The following is a 20912-nucleotide window of genomic DNA, read 5'->3' on the forward strand; positions in this document are numbered from 1 at the left end:
TCATGTTTATCCTCTTTCTGCATTGTTGTCTGAAGTGCTACTATTTGTTTTGTCATTAGCCTAGCAAGGCCTTGCTCTGAGAACAGTTAAGGGGTATCTTTCTTCCAGCTCTGTTTTATTTACGGTTGCTCTATCAAGCCTCCCTTCAAGTCACTTGTTTTGACACATTTCCCAAATCATCTTCCACATAGGTTTATTTTATTTATTTATTTATTTTATAGCATTTATAAGGCGCACAGCTACCCACCAAGGGTTTCCCGGCGCCGAATAAGCGAGAGCACAGGGTACGACCAAAGGGAGAACCGATCCGAAAGCAGTTATTTGTCGAACAACCAGGTTTTTACGCTTTTCCTGAAGCTCCTATAGTTATCTTCTTTGCGTATTTGAATGGGAAGAGTGTTCCAAAGAGTTGGACCCAAGTAAGAAAAGGATCTTCCTCCCATTCTCGCCCGTTTATACCTAGGTACCGCAAAGTTCGCTGATGTAACTGAACGAAGATTGCGATTGGGAAGGTACGGCTTGGCAAGGTCTTGAAGATACTTGGGAGCAGTCCCAGCTTTGATTTTAAACAGATGGGTCAGAGTTTTAAAGCGGATCCGGTTTTCGACTCTGAGCCAGTGCAGGTCCCTGAGATGTTCAGTGATCCTGGCATATCTGGGAATTTTGCAAAGCAGCCTGGCCGCCGCGTTTTGTACCAGTTGTAAGCGTCTTATCACTGCTTTGTTTGCACCCAGGTATAGGATGTTGCCGTAGTCAAGCCGAGATGTCACCAAGGCATTGACTACGGTCTTCTGGGTGGTAGTTGGCAACATCCAGATGATTTTACGTAGCCATCTGAGAATAGTGAAACATATTCCAGCCACTTTGTTGGCTTGCTGTGCCATGGATAGATTATCATCTATGATGACCCCGAGATTTCTAACCTGAGTGGCTGGAGCCGGGAGCTTGCCCAGTGAGGTTGGCCAGTGGGGATCACTCCAGAGATCTTTACTGTTCCCTAAGAGAAGGATCTCTGTTTTTTCCCCATTTAATTTAAGTTGGTTATCCGACATCCAGCAGAAGATTTCATGAAGGCCTGTTTTAAGTGCAGATGGAGCAGACGGGTCAGCTTTGGAGAGTGAAAACAGAATCTGAGAATCGTCTGCATAAGTCATCAACACAAGACCGAAATTTTCTGCAATGTTGGCTAGTGGGCGAAGGTACAAATTAAACAACAGGGGGCTCAGAATGGATCCTTGTGGTACACCATGAGGAGAATTGAAAACGTCCGAACAAGCCTCAGCAGAGGTGATCTGGAAGGTGCGTAGGGATAAGTATGATTTAACCCATTCTAACGCCCTGCCCTCGACACCACTCTCCTCCAACCTAACAAGTAGTCTGGAGTGAGAGATGGTGTCGAAAGCCGCGCTTAGGTCCAATAGGACCAGTGCCACCGTTTGACCATCATCTCTGAGCTCTCTTATTTTTTCCGTGACCCCAAGCAGGGCGGTCTCGGTGGAATATCCACTCCTAAAGCCGGATTGAGACGGGTGAAGTAGTTCATTATTTTCCACATATATTGAGAGGGCCTCATGAATGTGCTTTTCCAATAATTTGGAGAAAGCAGGGAGTAACGATATTGGACGGTAATTGGCCAATATCGTAGGATCGGCGGTCGGCTTTTTTAATAGAGGGCAGACTATGGCATGTTTCCATAGGGCCGGAACTGAGGCCTGCTCCATGGAAGCATTGAGTATCTCTATAATGGGCGTGAGGGTGAAATTCTCCAGTTGGCTAATAATACTAATGGGGATGGGATCACGGGGGGAACCTGATTTAATAGATTTAAGAAGTTTCCTCAGTTTGTCTGATGTGATGGGAGGCCAAGCTTCAAGGTGGCAATTAACTTTAGAGATTTGGTAGGTGTCATCTTGGTTATACGGAGTGGTGCTGTTTTTATTGATATTAGAAACAATCCTCTCAATCTTTTCAGTGAAAAAGGACGCCAAATCCTGACACTGCTGCATATTGAGAGGAGCAGCCTCCGCTCTAGAATTTTCTCCAGCCAATTCCTTCACAGTGTTGAAGAGGGTCTGGGATTTGTTAACAGCTGTATTTATGGTGGTCGTGACATAGCAAGCTTTAGCTCTCATGCATGCCGAATGATAGCTGTTTCTAGCCTTACGGTAAATCTCTTTTTGGTGCAGTTCGTAGTTCTTACGCCACTGTCTCTCCAGATTTTTTCAGGTAGATTTTTCTTTCTTGAGGGCCTCTGTGAACCAGGGGGCCGGGGGACGATGTACTTTCCCTTTACAGCGGGATAGGGGCAGGCAGGAATTAACTGCGTCATTGAGCCAGGTCTGTGTGGCTTCAGCTATACTCTCCATGTCTCCATCAAGACATGGGTGGTCTTTGTTCAGTGCGTTATTTAAAACATCTAAGTTTAATTTTTTCCAGTTTCTCCTGAAAGATTCAGAGGGAATAGTGGAGGGGCGTTTAATGGGTTTTAGAGAGATGGAGAAGAGTATAAGGAAATGATCCGACCAACATACAAACCTTTTGTTATTCCCCATGGGACCGTAATTTGGCTTTAAGTTAACCTTCTTAACGTGTTCACCCCTTGCACCCATGCATAGCTGCATCCTAAGACTTCTGATGATCAAGACTTCTTGGTGGCCATCACCATGGCCAGGAGGATCAGTGGGCAGCATGCAGATTCTGTTCACCCTCCATACACCAGCTTTGTCCAAAACTGGTTCTTGTTTTGCCAAAGATGATGACACCTTTCCATGTTGGTCAAAGCATCAAGCTGCCTACCTTCTTTGCTCTGCCTCACCCTTCCAAGGAGGAGGAGAGACTCAATTGCTTGGGCCCAAAAAGAGCGTTATCTTTCTACATCAATCGCACCAGACAGCACCAGGTGGAATATCAGCTCTTTTTTGATTTCACAGGAGCAAAAAAGAGGAAAACAGTGCACAAAGGGACCATCTCCAGATGGATTGTACTCTTGCATCAAGATCTGCTTCTCATTGACCAAAAGCAAACCCCTGAGGGCTAACGGGTTTATTCCACCGGAGCAAAAGCTGCAACCACTGCATTAGCTCGCAGAGTCCCTGTCCTATACATCTGCCAGGCTGCGATGTGGGCATCTGTTGGACAGGCCGCATGGTCGGGCTGTCCCCCCTCCCCGCAATGGGACCTGGACCCGGGCTCTCCCTGCATCCCCAGCCAGAGTCCCCGACGACCACCCGAAGTACACTGCAATCCCTCCACCACAAGACACCAGCTCCGGACCCAGCTGGCCCGGGTCACCATCCACACCACGGCCTCGGCCCAGCCGCCATCTTGGGGCACTGCAGCACGAGGCCGCGTGGCCTCAACTCGACCCTAACCCTGGGCCCGGCCGGCCCCGACATCGAGGCACCAACCTCCCCCCAGGAGGCAGACTGACCACTTGGCGAGTCAATGGGAGAAGGAATCGTCAACGGCTCTCCTCCGCCAGGTGTCGATCACCCCCGGCCGCCCTGGGCGCTGGCTCCACCCCCCTGCTGGGTGTCTGGACTCCCTCATCCCGGACCTCCCGGCCCCCAGGCGCGAGGGTCCGGACATCAAAGGGGACCAGACCTATAACTGGGGCAGGGCCAGACCAGGAAGGCAGTTGTATCCTGGAGTCGAGAGACCCGAGAAGAACTCATCCGTGACTGGCCTGCTGGCGCTGCCGCGGCCCTCTGCCTCGTGAAACCATCGTCTTGGCCTGCTGGCGCTGCCGCGGCCCTCTGCCTCGTGAAACCATCGTCTTGGCCTGCTGGCGCTGCCGCGGCCCTCTGCCTCGTGAAACCATCGTCTTGGCCTGCTGGCGCTGCCGCGGCCCTCTGCCTCGTGAAACCATTGTCTTGGCCTGCTGGCGCTGCCGCGGCCCCACTCGCAGACTCTCCAGCTCGAGGATTGTGAGCTCGCCTCTTACCACCACCTGTACCGACCCGGTACCAAGACTGTCCCGCTACCCCCTTTCCCTACAGAGACTAGAAGTGAGAGGACCCCCGGGTCCGAGATATCCTGTATCGCTGATATCCTTGCCTTACGAACCTTATATAAAGTATTGAACTCGACCTGGTGTGGTGCCTATTTGTGGGGAGGGAGGTAACTTGTCTGTACGATCGCCGGAGACGGTCCCCCTCGGGGATCTCTTCCTCAGTATCCGGCCGACCCTCAGGGTCCCCGTCTAACATTGGTGGCCAGCGACGGGATCCGAACCTACGCATAATCGTACAGAAAGTCACTCGACCCACGGCACACGACCACCATGACAACAGAGAGCGGAACAACGGAGAAATTCCAGATGGAAAAATTGGAAGACTACAACCACCGAGAACTGAAGCAATATTGCATAGAACTTGGTCTCCCAACCACAGGTCTGAGCACGAAGGAAGACTTCAAACGAGCCCTAGAAGCTTGGGCGGAAACGGGTACGGCCGTACCCCGAACACGAACAACCGAGACGAGCCCCGCACCAACTGAAGAAAGAAGAGCGGGTCTCTCCCTGGAAGAGATCCGAGAAAGAGAAAAAAGCAGACTCCACGAGTTAGAACTAGCCCGACTTCGCTTGGATGGGGAACTCAAGCTGGCGGAACAAAAAATAACTCGGGAACACTTACGGCTCCGAGAGGAGCGAGAAGAGAAGCAAAGACAGAGAGAGCTAGAGGAAAAGAAACTAGCGTACAAACATGAGCGCAATCTCAAAGAACTGGAGATCCAAAAACAGAATAAAGACCTCGGGCTCCCCGAACGACCGACCCTGTCTGCCTCTACCGAGCCCAAGGTTCACATCCCCAAAGATGTCATCCGGGAATACCACAAGAACGATGATATACAGCAGTGGTTTAAAGCCTATGAGGTGGCAATGACCTCCCACCGGATTCCCCGAAGCGACTGGGGAGCCGGATTATGGGGGAGGTTTGTCAACGAAGGGCGGGACGCCCTGCTGCAACTCCCGGACCATCTGATGACATCCTACGACCATATGAAGGCCGCCCTCCTCACTCGATACGGGCTCACACCTGAGATGTACCGCCAACGGTTCCGCGACTGCAAACGGATTCCGGGTACAACCTGGGTGGAGTACGTGAACTTCTTTAGCCGAGCCTTCGAGGGGTGGATCAAGGGCAACAAAGTGACCACCTACGAACAACTCTTTGACCTTATCGTATGGGAGCACCTGTCGAACAACTGCTTCGTGGAGCTCCGGCAACACCTCTTGGACAGTAAGCTAACCGAACCTCGACAACTCGCCGCCGAAGCCGACCGGTGGGAAAGCACCCGAGTTGGCCGGAACGGACCCAGCGAATCATCCAGACCGTACCCAGGGCCCCATCGCCCCCGAGGAGGAGGAGGAGGCCAGGGTCGGGGGAGAGACCCCGGCCCCTCGTCACCCCCCAGCAGCCCCTCGACCCCGGTCGGCCGAGGAAGCCCTGCCATCCGGGCCGGTTTCCGGGCCAACGTTATGTGCCACAGATGCCAGCGACCCGGCCACTACGCCAGTGATCCCAACTGCCCAAAGAATCCGAACACTACCCCCCGCCAGGTCACAGCGGCCGCCCTAGGGGAAGAACTAATCCCGGAAGACCAAGAAGAGTACGAGACCGACCCCTCGGAATGGGCACCCGCCGCCATGGCACTGGTCTGCTTAGGGGAGAGAGAGATGATTCCGCGGGCCCCCCTTCCCGCCAACACGCAGAAGTACAGTCAATGGGTCAACATTAATGGCCGCCGGGCGGAAGCCCTCCGCGACACCGGGGCCAGTGTAACGGCGGTCCGACGCCACCTCGTCACTCCAGACCAAATCCTGCCGAACATTCTTTGCCCTGTCCGCTCAGCAGACAATTCCGAAAGCCTATGCCACATGGCCTGCGTCCCCTTCGAGTGGGGAGGAGTAACGGGGATGTTAAAGGTAACTGTCCGCGATGATGCCCCCGTGGATTGCCTCCTAGGAAACGACCTCGAAAGCTCTCCCTGGGCAGCTGTCGAACGGAGGGAACACCTGGGGATGCTCGGCCTCCCCGAATGGGTCTGCGTCACGACCCGGTCCATGACCGCCCGCGCGGTCCCCAGTCTAGAAGAGCCCGAGTGGCCGGAACCTCCTCCCGCGCTCATCCCAGAGGAGGCCGCCTCAGAAGCCAGTCCCTCGACCCAAACAGAAGAAGGATCCGACCAGCTTCGGGACGTCCCTGACCTGGCACAATGGCGGCAGGAGGGAGGCCCCACTCAGGAACAATTCCGGACCGAACAGAAAACATGTCCCTCTCTCGAAGGACTCCGGCAGCAAGCCCTGGCCCAGAGCACCGGGGATACCTCGGGGGCCCACTGGATCTACTGGGACCAAGACCTGCTCTACAGCGAGCAGAAAATTGCAGAACTAGGAGCCAGTCGGGTGCTGGCGGTGCCCCTTCGCTTCCGAGACTTCCTCCTGAACTTAGCCCACGATGTCCCCCTTGCCGGACACCTGGGACAGGATAAAACCTACGACCGCCTGGTGACCCATTTTTTCTGGCCCCAAATGCGAAAGGATGTCACCAACCACTGCAAGGCCTGCCCCACCTGCCAGGCCAGCGGAAAAAGTGGCCGAAAAATCAAAGCACCTTTACAACCCTTTCCTGTCGTCACCACCCCGTTTGAACGAGTGGGAATAGACATTGTGGGGCCCCTCGACCCTCGAACAGCCCAAGGACACCGGTTCATCCTGGTCCTAGTAGACCACGCCACCCGCTATCCCGAGGCCATCCCTCTTCGGACTGTGACGGCCCCCGTGGTGGGCCGAGCTCTGATGGGGATCTTCTCCCGGGTGGGGTTCCCCCGGGAGGTCGTCAGTGACAGGGGCACGAACTTTATCTCCAGATATATGAAGTCTCTCTGGCAACAATGCGGGGTCACCTACAAATTCACGACCCCCTATCACCCGCAAGGAAACGGACGGGTCGAGAGGTTCAACCGCACCCTCAAGGGAATGATTATGGGCCTAGAAGAACCCCTTCGACGCCAGTGGGACGTGCTACTTCCATGCCTCCTGTTTGCCTATCGGGAGGTCCCGCAGAAATCCCTCGGCTTCAGCCCATTTGAACTCCTGTACGGGCACCCCGTCCGGGGCCCCCTCAGCCTAGTCAAGGAAGGTTGGGAGCAGCCTCCCCAGAAAACTCCCCCGGACATCTACAGGTATCTCCTGGCTCTCCGCAACCAGACCCGGCGGTTCCGAGACACCGCCAAAGCCAATCTCGAGGCCAGTCAGGAGGACATGAAGAGGTGGTACGATCAGCACGCGTCCTCCATTGAGTTCGAACCGGGACAACAGGTCTGGGTGATGTCCCCGGTTGAACCCTGTGCACTCCAAGACAGATGGTCCGGGCCCTTCAAGGTGATCGAACGCAAGGGGCCCGTCACCTATTTAATCGACATGGAGACTGCCCGGAACCCCCTACGGGTCCTCCATGCCAACAGGCTCAAACCCCATTTTGTGCGATCCGAACTCAGCCTCCTGATGGCTACCGATAATGGGACAGAAGAAGACTCCGAACCCCTTCCGGACTTACTGAGGACCCTCGAGCAGGATGGCTCAGTGGAAGGGGTCCAGCTCTCCGAGGCCCTGTCCCCGGAGCAACGCCAAGACTGCCAAACGCTCCTGAGGCGGTTCGCCTCCCTGTTCTCCCTCACCCCCGGAGTCACCCCCTGGTGCCTTCACGATGTGGACACCGGGGACAGCCCTCCTATTCGACACCGGGCGTACCGCGTACCCGGCCGGGTGCGCGCCTGCATCCAGACCGAGGTGTCCAAAATGCTGCCCCCGGGAGTGATCGAACCCTCAGACAGCCCCTGGGCGAGCCCAGTCGTCCTGGTTCCCAAGGCGGCCGCCCCGGGCGTTGCCCCTGAGCTCCGGTTCTGCGTGGACTATCGGGGGCTGAATGCGGTTACCAGGACCGACGCTCATCCCATCCCCCGGGCAGATGAGCTAATTGACCGGATGGGGGCCGCCCGCTACCTGAGCATCTTCGACCTAACAGCGGGCTACTGGCAGATCGCCCTCACCCCTAGGGCCCAAGAACGTTCCGCCTTCTCTACCCCGGACGGGCACTACCACTTTAAAGTAATGCCCTTCGGCATGAAAAACGCCCCGGCAACGTTCCAACGGCTGGTAAACCAGGTACTGGCGGGCCTGGAAGACTTCAGCGCCGCCTACCTGGACGACATTGCTGTGTACAGCCACCAGTGGACCGACCACCTCCGCCACCTGCGGGAGGTTCTACACGCCCTCCAGCAAGCCGGGCTCACCATCAAGGCCAGCAAGTGCCAGGTTGGCCAAGGGTCCGTGACCTACCTGGGACACCAAGTGGGAAGCGGGCTGGTGGCCCCTCTCCAACTCAAGATTGCTGCCATCCAGGCCTGGCAACCCCCTACGACCCAAACGGAGGTCCGGGCCTTCCTTGGGCTCACCGGATACTACCGGCGGTTCGTGAAGGACTATGGCAGCATCGTGGGGCCCCTCACAGAGCTCACCTCCAAGAAGGGCCCCAAAACCGTCAACTGGACCCCGGACTGCCAATCGGCCTTCGAGAAACTAAAGGCCGCCATGTGCACGGCCCCCGTGCTCCAGGCTCCCGACTACAGCCAAGAATTCATTGTGCAGACGGACGCCTCCGATCATGGTGTGGGGGCCGTCCTCTCCCAACTCAACGCCGAAGGGGTCGACCAACCAGTGGCCTTCATCAGCAGACGCCTACTGCCCCGAGAACAGCGCTGGAGCACCATTGAGAGGGAGGCCTTCGCCGTAGTCTGGGCACTCAAGAAGCTCCGGCCATACCTCTTCGGCACCCACTTCCGGGTGCAAACAGACCACCGACCCCTGCAATGGCTGATGCAAATGCGGGGGGAGAACCCGAAGCTGTTGCGCTGGTCCATCTCCCTGCAGGGGATGGACTTCACGGTGGAACATCGTCCAGGCCAGGACCACGCCAACGCCGACGGCCTGTCACGCTTTTTCCGCCTCAGCGAGGAGAGTCCCCAGGAAGATGGCTGACTCTCCCCGCCTTCAGCTGGGGGGGACGCATGTTGGACAGGCCGCATGGTCGGGCTGTCCCCCCTCCCCGCAATGGGACCTGGACCCGGGCTCTCCCTGCATCCCCAGCCAGAGTCCCCGACGACCACCCGAAGTACACTGCAATCCCTCCACCACAAGACACCAGCTCCGGACCCAGCTGGCCCGGGTCACCATCCACACCACGGCCTCGGCCCAGCCGCCATCTTGGGGCACTGCAGCACGAGGCCGCGTGGCCTCAACTCGACCCTAACCCTGGGCCCGGCCGGCCCCGACATCGAGGCACCAACCTCCCCCCAGGAGGCAGACTGACCACTTGGCGAGTCAATGGGAGAAGGAATCGTCAACGGCTCTCCTCCGCCAGGTGTCGATCACCCCCGGCCGCCCTGGGCGCTGGCTCCACCCCCCTGCTGGGTGTCTGGACTCCCTCATCCCGGACCTCCCGGCCCCCAGGCGCGAGGGTCCGGACATCAAAGGGGACCAGACCTATAACTGGGGCAGGGCCAGACCAGGAAGGCAGTTGTATCCTGGAGTCGAGAGACCCGAGAAGAACTCATCCGTGACTGGCCTGCTGGCGCTGCCGCGGCCCTCTGCCTCGTGAAACCATCGTCTTGGCCTGCTGGCGCTGCCGTGGCCCTCTGCCTCGTGAAACCATCGTCTTGGCCTGCTGGCGCTGCCGCGGCCCTCTGCCTCGTGAAACCATCGTCTTGGCCTGCTGGCGCTGCCGCGGCCCTCTGCCTCGTGAAACCATTGTCTTGGCCTGCTGGCGCTGCCGCGGCCCCACTCGCAGACTCTCCAGCTCGAGGATTGTGAGCCCGCCTCTTACCACCACCTGTACCGACCCGGTACCAAGACTGTCCCGCTACCCCCTTTCCCTACAGAGACTAGAAGTGAGAGGACCCCCGGGTCCGAGATATCCTGTATCGCTGATATCCTTGCCTTACGAACCTTATATAAAGTATTGAACTCGACCTGGTGTGGTGCCTATTTGTGGGGAGGGAGGTAACTTGTCTGTACGATCGCCGGAGACGGTCCCCCTCGGGGATCTCTCCCTCAGTATCCGGCCGACCCTCAGGGTCCCCGTCTAACAGCATCCTTGCACACATTCACCAAATACGACTTCATTGACACTCAGGACTGTTGTCACAGGCACATTGCGCACTCGGTCCGCCAGAATGTTTTTGGTCTGATTCAGTTCCCAGACCCACCTCTGTAGAGATATTGTTTTGGTATCTATTCTAAGGTAAGAAATATGTGGCTAGAATTCTCTTATAAGATGAACAAGCTACCTACATTTGATAATGGCTTATCTGGTAGATATTTTAGCCACAAATTCCTTACTGACCCTCCCAGCCTCTCGTTTCTAGGAACCGGTCTTACTACCTAAATAAGTACCAGTAGGTCTTTAGTTTCTGCACACTGGTCAATCAGTTTTCTGAGGTAGCTCTGTGCTTCTGGCACAGAAAGAGTCACGTAAAGGAACTGATGTCAGCGTGCTGGGGTCCTGCCTATATAGTCACAACACACCATACATCTAGCATGGATGCTACCAACGTGGAGTCGATTAGCATCACCTACCTACATGCAGAGGTACTGGTTAAGATTTCCTGGGTCCACTCTGATGCCTGGGGAATATTCTAAGGTAAGGAATTTTCAGCTAGACATGTTCTCTCTCAGATAAGGCATTACAAATATAAGTAGCTTGCTCTTCTGGAATTACCTTGTTTAGTCTCCTTTGGCCTCTCAGAATTCTGGAAATTGCAAGTTATGTCAGATTAGGACACAACCATTGTTGAGGTTCTAGGATCTTTGAGTTGCAGTGTTGGGTTTTTCGTTCTGCACCATTGACTTGATTTTGTTTATTGTTTTAAATATTGTTGCATTGATTGAAGGAAGATCAATTTATTATACAAAACACATCTGCGCTCTGGTAATTCAAAATTGTCTAAATAAGAGATATGTGAGAATGTATAATTTATTTCTGTCTAATTTATTCCTCTTATAACATATCTACTTCACTTTAGAGTGCCATACGCTTGGCGAAATACTACTAAATTCATTAAAATTCTAATTTGCTGGTGACGCAATGGTGATATTGCCCCGATTCACAAGTTGTGCATTAACGCGCTGTAGGTGAAGGGCCAATAGCCAGTGACAGCTCATCTCTTACTCATAGCTTGATACTCTGCCCTTACCTCTAAGCAGGGCCACTGGATTTATTTGGCAGGAGAGGATCAAAATATGCAACAGGGTTGAGTAAATTATGCAGCAAGAAAAGGCAAATTATGCGGCATAACACGGAACATTTTGTAAAAGTATTACTTCATTATTTTGTCATTTTTAATCTTGGAAACACTGTCTGGGCATAGCTGACCCCTCCTTAGTACCCATTTACCACCCAAATATGACAAAAAGCAACAAAAAGGTGACCAGTCCAGTTGAGCTTCCACTGCACTGCATAATATGTCACTGCATTTTTTTGTAACTTTTGAACCGTTTGAGCTAGAAACAATTTTTGTGTTAAAATCTGCAGATAATGCGGTAGATTGGCAAATGTGGCAAATCTATAATCATTCAAATATTGCCGCTCCCGCACAATCGCATAGTACCAGTGGCCCTGCCTATAAGCTGAACAATACAATCACAAGCCGACCATGTTATGCTGTACATTTCTTTGGCTCCGGTAAGCACGCTTTGGAGCATAATTACAAGTGGATTGCGCCACTGGAACGTCACTTTTACCGACGTTCTGGTGATGCAGTGTCCTGTACCATATTTATAAAGTGGTGTTAAGACTCTTTTTGTGGCTTAACACTGCTTTGCAAATATGATACCCTTTCACATAGGTATCTGCGTGAAAGGGGCGTGCAATGGGTGTTGCTGTGGACGTTCCACCAGCACCCCATTGCTTTTTGAGGGAGCCCCAGATTTACAAGGATCTATAAATCTGAGGCAGCGTCAAAACCGAACGCCATGCAATAGCAAGCGTTAGAATGGCACAACGAGGGGAAATACCTTTATTTCTTCTTGTTTTTGCTTATTATATGTGTGCTTCATTGTGCAGCGTGTGGCTCACTGGTTAGAGGAGGCAGACCCTGATGCAGAGGTCAGACCCGGGACCAGGGTTCAATTCCCGACGCGGCAGGGTCTTAAGCCCAAACGTCCACTGACTCGATAACTCTCGCCTCGGTGCCTCCTCGAATCACGGGTTCACACTATGCAACTCTGGGCAATAGCTTGCTTAATCTCCACTACGGCCCCCCCGCGGCGGGATGCCTGGTCTTCACCTTGGGGATGCCCAGTAGGGGTAATCTCGCAGGGAAAGCCAGGACGGGTTCCCAAAGCAAGCGCTAAGAGACCTGTCGATGATTTGGCGCTATATAAATCGAAATTAACAGAACATAACATAACAGCGCGCGTAGAAAGATCTAAATGCCATTAATGATTGTTTAAGTGCAGTAAAGTGTCCCTTCCTGCTCAAACACAATCATTAAATAATGAGAATTTGCTACATGTGTTTGCAGAATGGAGCACAGGTAGAAGTAACACATTGCCATTATGGATTGTTTATGTGCAGGGAGGGACACCTTCCTGAAGATAAACAATTATTCCCTGCAACGCAGGCACCCTTGCACTATGGCGCAAGGGTGTCTGTGATGGCGCTAGGCAAGCATTTTTAGCACCAGCGCTAGGGAAAACACAGGGGTGCACCATATTGTTGAAAATACGGCATATCCCTGTGTTTTGGAAATAGCAGAGCGCACCAGTGCCACGCTCTGCAATTTCCTTATAAATATGTCGGATCCTGTCCACTTCCAGTGCACCTACAAAGGCCCTGAAAGTATGGAGTTGCTCCATTAAGGCCCGCCCTCATAAAGTTGGCCACTCAACCCACCACCATCAAGACATATTTGTTGCACCCACATTTTGTCTTCTATTTATCAAATCACTGCCTTATCTAGGAAATGCCCGGATCTTCCTTAAGTAAATCTTGCATTAACCTGATCAGTGTTGAGTTGTTTTGTAATGTATGCATGTTTTGCATTTTGCATGTAAACACAGCAGTGTTGAGGTATCCCATTTGATGCCATTGTGGTATGTGATGAATGGCGTCTGTAAATGGTGGCGCGCGTGGCTCTGACAGGAGATGAAGTTATGTCGTTGGAGCTTGTCACACCAGATGAGAATGATCATTGATGTCAATTGGGAGTAGGCAGGGGTCGCAGCTGTGACCTCTAGCTTGCTCCCTGCTACTCCTGGCACTTTCTTTGCAACTGCTGGCCTCATAGGAGGCTGATTTTGTATCCCTTCTGAGGCCAGGGGTCGCAAAGGAAGTGCCAGGATTAGCATGGAGCAAGCTTGAGGTCACAGCTGCGACCCATGACTACTCCCATATGACCATCATGAAATGATTGGCGGAAGTGTGAGTGATAAGGACTCTTTGATGCCATGATAGAGGGATGTACGACGGTACAACACGTGGTATTACCACGTGTACCGTTACAACGCGTTTTTTACAACGCAAGCTGTAGGGGTGCTGGACTTAGAATAGTTAAACTTACTATTCCAACACCAGCCTACGTACAGTAGGGAAGGTGATGGAATAGTAAATCTACTACTCCTTGTCCTTGAGCGCCCCCCCAGCGCAAGTCGTGGTTACGACTTGCGTTGTAAAAGACGCGTCGTAACTGTAGTGCGGGGTAACATCCGCGTTGTAAAGGATGTTCCCCATGATAGAGATAAGCCCAGCGAGCAGCAGTAGTATTGAAGTGGTCCTCAGATACCTTCTAGGAGCTTGGGCAAGAAGTGGGCCGCGGCCTTACTCTTCTTCACCCGGTTGCCCTTCATTGCCTGGCCCTCCTTGTTGATGCCGAGGTACCAGCAGCGGCCCGACTCTCGTTGGCGGTACAGCGTGCTGGAGTACGTCACATAGTAGTTCTCGAAGACGCACTCCTTGAAGCGGCACTCGGCTGTGAAGTGCGCCTAGGAGGAAGGAGGAAAAAAAGGAGGAGAAAATGAACAGTTGGATGAGATGGAAGACCAGAGTAGGTTTGGGGAAAAGGGGTGAGGTTGAATAATGTGTTGACATTCATAAAATGTTTTCCTACATCTCATGAGTCGTGAGCATTGCTTCTCAAACTTCTTAGAACCACAAACCAATTTTTGAAACTACAAACTTTCGAGACACCTAGTTATAATGAACATAATGCAGCCGATGTTTTAATGTAACTAAAGCATGGTGTGGTAGCACAATGTCATCTGCAGACAGCACATTTTCCATTGAAATGGGCACGAAATTTGCACAGACACACGGTTTTACAGATAAAACGATATTGCGCATAAACGATAATGTGTGGAAATCAGGTTTCAGTGAATATTTATCATTTGTGCCTCACCAAGTAAAGTTGTGATTTGTTTTGATCCTATCAAAATCTTTGTTTTCTTTTCACGCTTCAGAATTAAAAAACAATGTGCTTCATGTGTGCTTTACTCACTGATGAATATCTTCAGCTCATTTACAGGTATTTACATTGTGTTGTGCTACAGAGAAGGACAACCTACAGCCTTTCCGTTCACACTTCAGCAAGATGGTCAGATATTTCACTTTACTTTTCTTCCTCTGACTGCAAAGTAAGAGGAGTTTGTAAACACCGATCCCAATAATTTTTTTTTTTAAAAACACACAAGCAGCATTTTGTCAGAAGACATAACCTGACATCTGACCTCTGTCTTTGAAGCCCAGCAAATGTGACAAGATAAATACAGAATTTAAAGGCATCCTTATTTATTGCTTGGACTTTCATGACTCACCAAAAATCAGCTCAGAGGCCCACCAGTGGGTCGTGATCCATAGTTTGGGAAACACTGTTCCAAAGTGCAATCACACCTAGGGCCCCATTAGGATGTCGGGCGGATCGCCACCGCCACCCATTTCCCCCCCGCCACCCATTTCCCCCCGCCACCCATTTCCCCCCGCCATATTACTATGGCTGGGGGGACCGCGGCGGACGGAAAGACCGCCCGCCGCTTTTCCGCTCGGTCAAGGAGTTGACCGGGCGGAAAAGGGTTTCATATGGTGGCGGTGTCTGTTAGACACTGCCATCCATATTAGGGGGAAGGCGGGGACGTTACTGCCACGGAAAGGCATGCGGGAATGTCTTGTTGGGGCCCGTTGCAGGCCCCCAGGGACTTTGGGGGGGGGGGGTGGGTGCACATGGGAGGTACCTATGGTACCCCCCTGCACTTCACTGTACAACGTGACAGGCACTGCACGGTGCCTGTCACGTTGTGCATTAGGGTGCACAATGTGTATTTTTAGCATTGCGGCGGGCGGTGCTTGAGCACCGCCCGCCGCAATGTTAAAAATGCGTGATGCACCCGCCAGTGTGGCGGGTGCATCCTAATAGCCCCCACGGGACCGCCGTCCTTATGGCGGGTGGTCCCGTTTTACGTCGGGATGCCGCCCGCCATCCTAATGCGCCCTCTAGAGAATGAATCTTCAGTGTTACAACCCTTTAAAGAGCACATCACAATGCATTAATCGTAATCGTATGCACATCAGCTGCCTCTTCTCATTAACTTTATGCGGGTATTTGACCCTGTACAGAGCTCCGCTGCCTTTTGGCTAGGTTTGCACTATAGAAATACCATATAGAGACATACATAGATTCATTATGTTCAAGCAGGTGTAAGGGAGTAGGGTGGGTACAAGGCTGTTGTATCTAACCCTTTCCTCCTCTGGGAAATGAACCAGCGGTGGCGAGACCTCTGCTCAAGCAGGGAACCAATTAAAACTCAGGGCTATTGTCTCTTAAAAGGAAAGACATTTAATCTTAGTGCGCCTCTTAATCTATTGTAAGAGGAATTCTTTTCCCCAGGAAATTCAATTTACTCTATCACCAGATCGATGCTTTTCTCTAAGCGACTCTATTTAATCTCCTGGGGAATGTGTCGTTTACGGTTTGATGCTCTATTTAGTCTCTTGGCCGAAAAATAAATTTTAAATGGTGCCCTGGACATCTCCTTCATTCCACTGCCAAGCTCCAAACTATACAGTTATCACCGCCACTACAGGAACACACAGATAAAAAAGAGAACCTGCAATTTGTTTTCTATTTTTTTATTTCTTTTGTATGCAATAGAGTGATGCTGAGAATGGCTTCAAGTTCTGCTTGAGGATATACAGCCTGATTCATCAAGCTGATTTGCGCTCGCAAAGGGCCAGATTCTGAGAATCTGGCCCTTTGCGAGTGCGATTTTTGCATTTGGTATTCATCATCCCAAATGCAAAAATCACTAGTAGCGAAATCGCATATTTGCGAGGAATTGGATTTGAGGAATCTCTAATAGAGATTCCTTAAATGCAATTCATCAACCAAATAGAAATAGCGAAATCGCAATATTTGGTCTCAATTTACCACCAAGTCTGACTTGGTGGTAAATTGCGTAAATAGTGTAAAAAGCACTTTAGTCCATTTTTTTCTTTTGCATGTTACACACACACATGTCCTTTGGACATGTGTGTGCGCAACACCTGTTCAAATGTGCATTTTAGGGGTGCTACAGGGTGTCCTTTGGACACCCCTGGCACCCTTAAAATCGCTATCTGATTTGCGAGTAGCAAATTGCTACTCGCAAATAAGGGATACTCCCCATTCATTCCTATGGGCCTTTTGGCCCATAGGAATGAATGGGGAGTTATTCCTTTTTTTGCGAGTAGCAAATTGCTACTCGCAAATAGAGAACATGTAGGAATCGCTATTTATTTAGCAATTCCTACATGAATACCGTTTTGCGTGTCCTCAATAGCGAGTCGCTATGATTCGCTATTAGGGCCACGCAAAACGGCCCGTTGATGAATCAGGCTGTTAATGCCTAGGCGCCAAAAATAATGGGTCTTTTTTTAATTCTCACTATTTGAATTTATGTTTCTCACCTCTCAGCTTTAGGAACGTGTTGCAGACAAATTTTGCTGTTTGTTGTGGGAGCTCTATTTATTTATAAAGTTTTATATAGCGCAAACTTATCAGGATATCAGAGCACTTACCAATTTGAGGCAAAGGTAACCAATCAAAACATGAGTCTAACATTGGGAATCTAATAGGCATTGAATCAAATAGTGCACACATAACAGCTCTTTTATAAACCTGAGTGAACGAGTAATTGGTACGTCAGAGAGTGGGCTTTGGGTCAGCCCTCTTCAGCCATTGGCTCTTATATGTTGTTGCTGGTTTGTTAGTGCTTGAATGAGCTCTTCCATTAAGGCCAGGGCATCACATTAACATCAACTAGTCTTTTTCTTAAACTGCAGGAGCATGAAATGAAATGAAATATGAAATGCCGGCATTTGTAAGGCGCACAGCTACCTCCACCGGAGGTGTCCCGGCGCTGTTCGTATACCGCTTAGGAACCCTTCCTGGCTTTTTCCCTGTGAAATGTCCACTCCTGGGCACCCCCAAGGTGCAGCCAGGCATCCTAGCGCTGTTGGGGCCGTTGTGGAGATTAAGCAAGCTATTGCCCAGAGTCGCAGAGTGGGACCCATGATTGGAATAGGCACCGAGGCGAGAATTATCAGGTCCGAGGAAATTGAGCCCAGGACCCGCCGAGGCGGGTATTGAACCCTGGTCCCGGGCTAGACCTCTGCATCAGGGTCTGCCGCTCTAACCATTGAATGAATGTGTGTGGGTGCTGCACACTATAGTACAAATTTTAAAGGTGTTTGTTCGATATGAGTGCTACCTTTGATTGGTGCCTGCTAACCATTGAGCCACACTTCTCCACGACTCCATGACCCGTAAGCTGAAGCGGAGTCCCAGTGCATGTTCTTTGGTGTATTTGCTTTGCTAGCACAACATGTTAGCTGCATGCATGTCGTCATTGCTTGCTGGTTTGATGCCCATGCCTATTATAAAGTAAATGCACTGTGCGGCCCACTAATAACCCGTGATGGGTAGTTTTACTTTACTTTTATGATAACATGTTGTTTTTGTTCACAAAATAAAGATGTGTGCACACTAGGCTTTCTAAAAGATGCAACAAAGATACTGTTCCTTTGCCAAACGTACAGCAGTATGTGTTTGCATTTATCAATAATATTTTAAGCAAGAAGTATGGAAAATGCTTAACAGCACCGACATTCTACAGACAAAAATGTCATGTCCTGCCATACCTAACTGACCAGGCCATATCTAACCCACCATACCTAGCATGCAAACCTACCTACCATAACTAACCTATCATAACACCATAACTACCTTGTGTTTTGGTCACAGAACCAACACCATGCACTGAAGTCAAGATGTGAGCTTCTTGAGGGTCACAGAACCAACAGCAGCAAATCAAGCCAAGGACCTAGTTTCTGTCAGATCCAAAAAGGTCAGCGCATCGGACATCTTTGCGACATAGCTCGGTTTTAATGGATGGTCGTGAGCCACGAGGCAGTAGTCTCAGTGCTAAGAGACGCCACTCTGAACTGAGTCGTGGAGCTGGTCATCTCGTGCAGACAGACCTTTCTTAAGTGCACACTCTCTTGATAGTCTTGAGGACTGTAGCTTGGCTGATCAAAGGGGACAACCAACCTTGCTTGTCAAGAAGCCATCATCTTATTGGTTGGTGCCTCTGTGTGAAATGTAGGCCCCCTCCCATTATTGCATCCCTACTTCTTCTCATTGGCTAGCACACCCAACATATCAGAATGGAAAGTCTCATCAGTCTATTCTGACGTCAACACTTTAAGGCCAGCATTTCCATGCTAAGGCATTTAAAAATGGCTGAATTAAGATAAATGCAGTGTCTACTTCCACAAAGCACTATATTATGCATCCATTCAAAGAATCGCTAACAAAGGGAAACCTAGAGTCTAAAGGGACTCATGTCTTTCACTTCTATTCTTGCTTCACCCGTGTGTGTTGTCACTACAATCCCCACTTGTTCGTAATAACAACCTCTAGAAATAATGGACCTAGGTTCTTGGGCAACAGAGACGCTCTGACATACAAAACATCAGAACCCTTGTCTTAACCCAAGACCCAATAGAAACCCTAGCCCTGTGAATAAGAACCAATAGAAAACTTAGGACCAAGAACCAATAGAAACCCTAGCCCTACGACTAAGAACCACTAGAAAACCTAGGACCAAGAACCAATAGAAACCCTAGCCCTACGACTAAGAACCACTAGAAAACCTAGGACCAAGAACCAATAGAAACCCTAGCCCTACGACTAAGAACCACTAGAAAACCTAGGACCAAGAACCAATAGAAACCCTAGCCCTACGACTAAGAACCACTAGAAAACCTAGGACCAAGAACCAATAGAAACCCTAGCCCTACGACTAAGAACCACTAGAAAACCTAGGACCAAGAACCAATAGAAACCCTAGCCCTACGACTAAGAACCACTAGAAAACCTAGGACCAAGAACCAATAGAAACCCTAGCCCTACGACTAAGAACCACTAGAAAACCTAGGACCAAGAACCAATAGAAACCCTAGCCCTACGACTAAGAACCACTAGAAAACCTAGGACCAAGAACCAATAGAAACCCTAGCCCTACGACTAAGAACCACTAGAAAACCTAGGACCAAGAACCAATAGAAACCCTAGCCCTACGACTAAGAACCACTAGAAAACCTAGGACCAAGAACCAATAGAAACCCTAGCCCTACGACTAAGAACCACTAGAAAACCTAGGACCAAGAACCAATAGAAACCCTAGCCCTACGACTAAGAACCACTAGAAAACCTAGGACCAAGAACCAATAGAAACCCTAGCCCTACGACTAAGAACCACTAGAAAACCTAGGACCAAGAACCAATAGAAACCCTAGCCCTAAGTTCTTGCACTCAATAGAAAGCAAAGCATTGGCAAAGCCAGTAGCTTGGCCTTTGACTTTGCCAGTGCCTGTTGAGATAAAACTTTAAGTAGAACGTACACGTGGAGCACATGCTTGGCCCATCCACATGCTGAACATGGGGGCAGATACAATGGGCCTTTAAGTACTTCCATGAAACTATGATCAGACCAGGGGCCTGGCCTGGCAGTGCCTGTGACAGGTTGGAGGTCTGCTCTCCCACTGCAGCATTTGTAACTTGTTTACATGAGTAATGTCTCATTAATGCTAATGAGAAAGGACATTTGTGACTTTTTGTGGACCTTAAACACTCACATTTAGAACATTGCGCCACGAGTGTGACCTGCATCTTTGTGCCTGCAAATGGGCATCTTTTATAATTTTACTTTTTTGCTCCTGGATAGTAGTGTCAAACATTGGACCTACCAAGAAGGTTAGACTTAAAGAGTAGGGGAAGGCCTCGGCAAGAATGAGACCGAGGGTCAGTCTGAGAGAAGGCGAAAGGGCAGAGGGAGACTGAAGCGAGAGGGCGATCATTCGGTACATAAGGGCTGTGTATGAGGGACTAACAGCAGAGCCATGGATTGGTGGAGGAGCTGTGTGGGGGTCACAGGTGTGGGGTATGAGTAAGGGGCTGCCAAATAAGTGAGGGATCTTTGTGAATGCAGCAACTGCTGTAGCTGGGAGCTGCGAGTGACAGGAAGAACTGAAGGTTTTGTTCTCATTTTTGATCAGACCATTTTATCTGTTTTATGTACACAGTTTTTGTTAATAGTTTCACCAAACTAGGTAGTTATATGTGGCGCTTTGTTCTTTGTAGACATTGAGGATCATATATACGTGAAAATGTTGGAGCAGATTTGGCAGCAGAGCGCTCTGACATTTTCAAGATGCAGGGATACGCCATTTTCACAAGAATACAGCACACCCCTGTGTTTTCCCTAGCACTGACGCTAAATTTAGCTGACTATCGCCAATGCAGACACCCTTGCATAGTGCAAC

At 50.7% G+C, this 20912-nt stretch overlaps 1 protein-coding gene across 1 annotated transcript in view; it reads right to left on the reverse strand.

The window, feature by feature from the left end:
- FGF11 (fibroblast growth factor 11) overlaps positions 1 to 20912 on the reverse strand; it is a 530655-nt gene that overhangs the window by 17633 nt on the left and 492110 nt on the right. The window contains exon 4 of the mRNA XM_078668282.1: positions 13843 to 14041. Within this exon, the coding sequence (XP_078524408.1) occupies positions 13843 to 14041 (199 nt within the window). The remainder of the gene's footprint in view (positions 1 to 13842; positions 14042 to 20912) is intronic.

This window comes from Lissotriton helveticus, chromosome 12, assembly GCF_964261635.1.
Source record: "Lissotriton helveticus chromosome 12, aLisHel1.1, whole genome shotgun sequence".
NCBI lineage: Eukaryota > Metazoa > Chordata > Amphibia > Caudata > Salamandridae > Lissotriton > Lissotriton helveticus.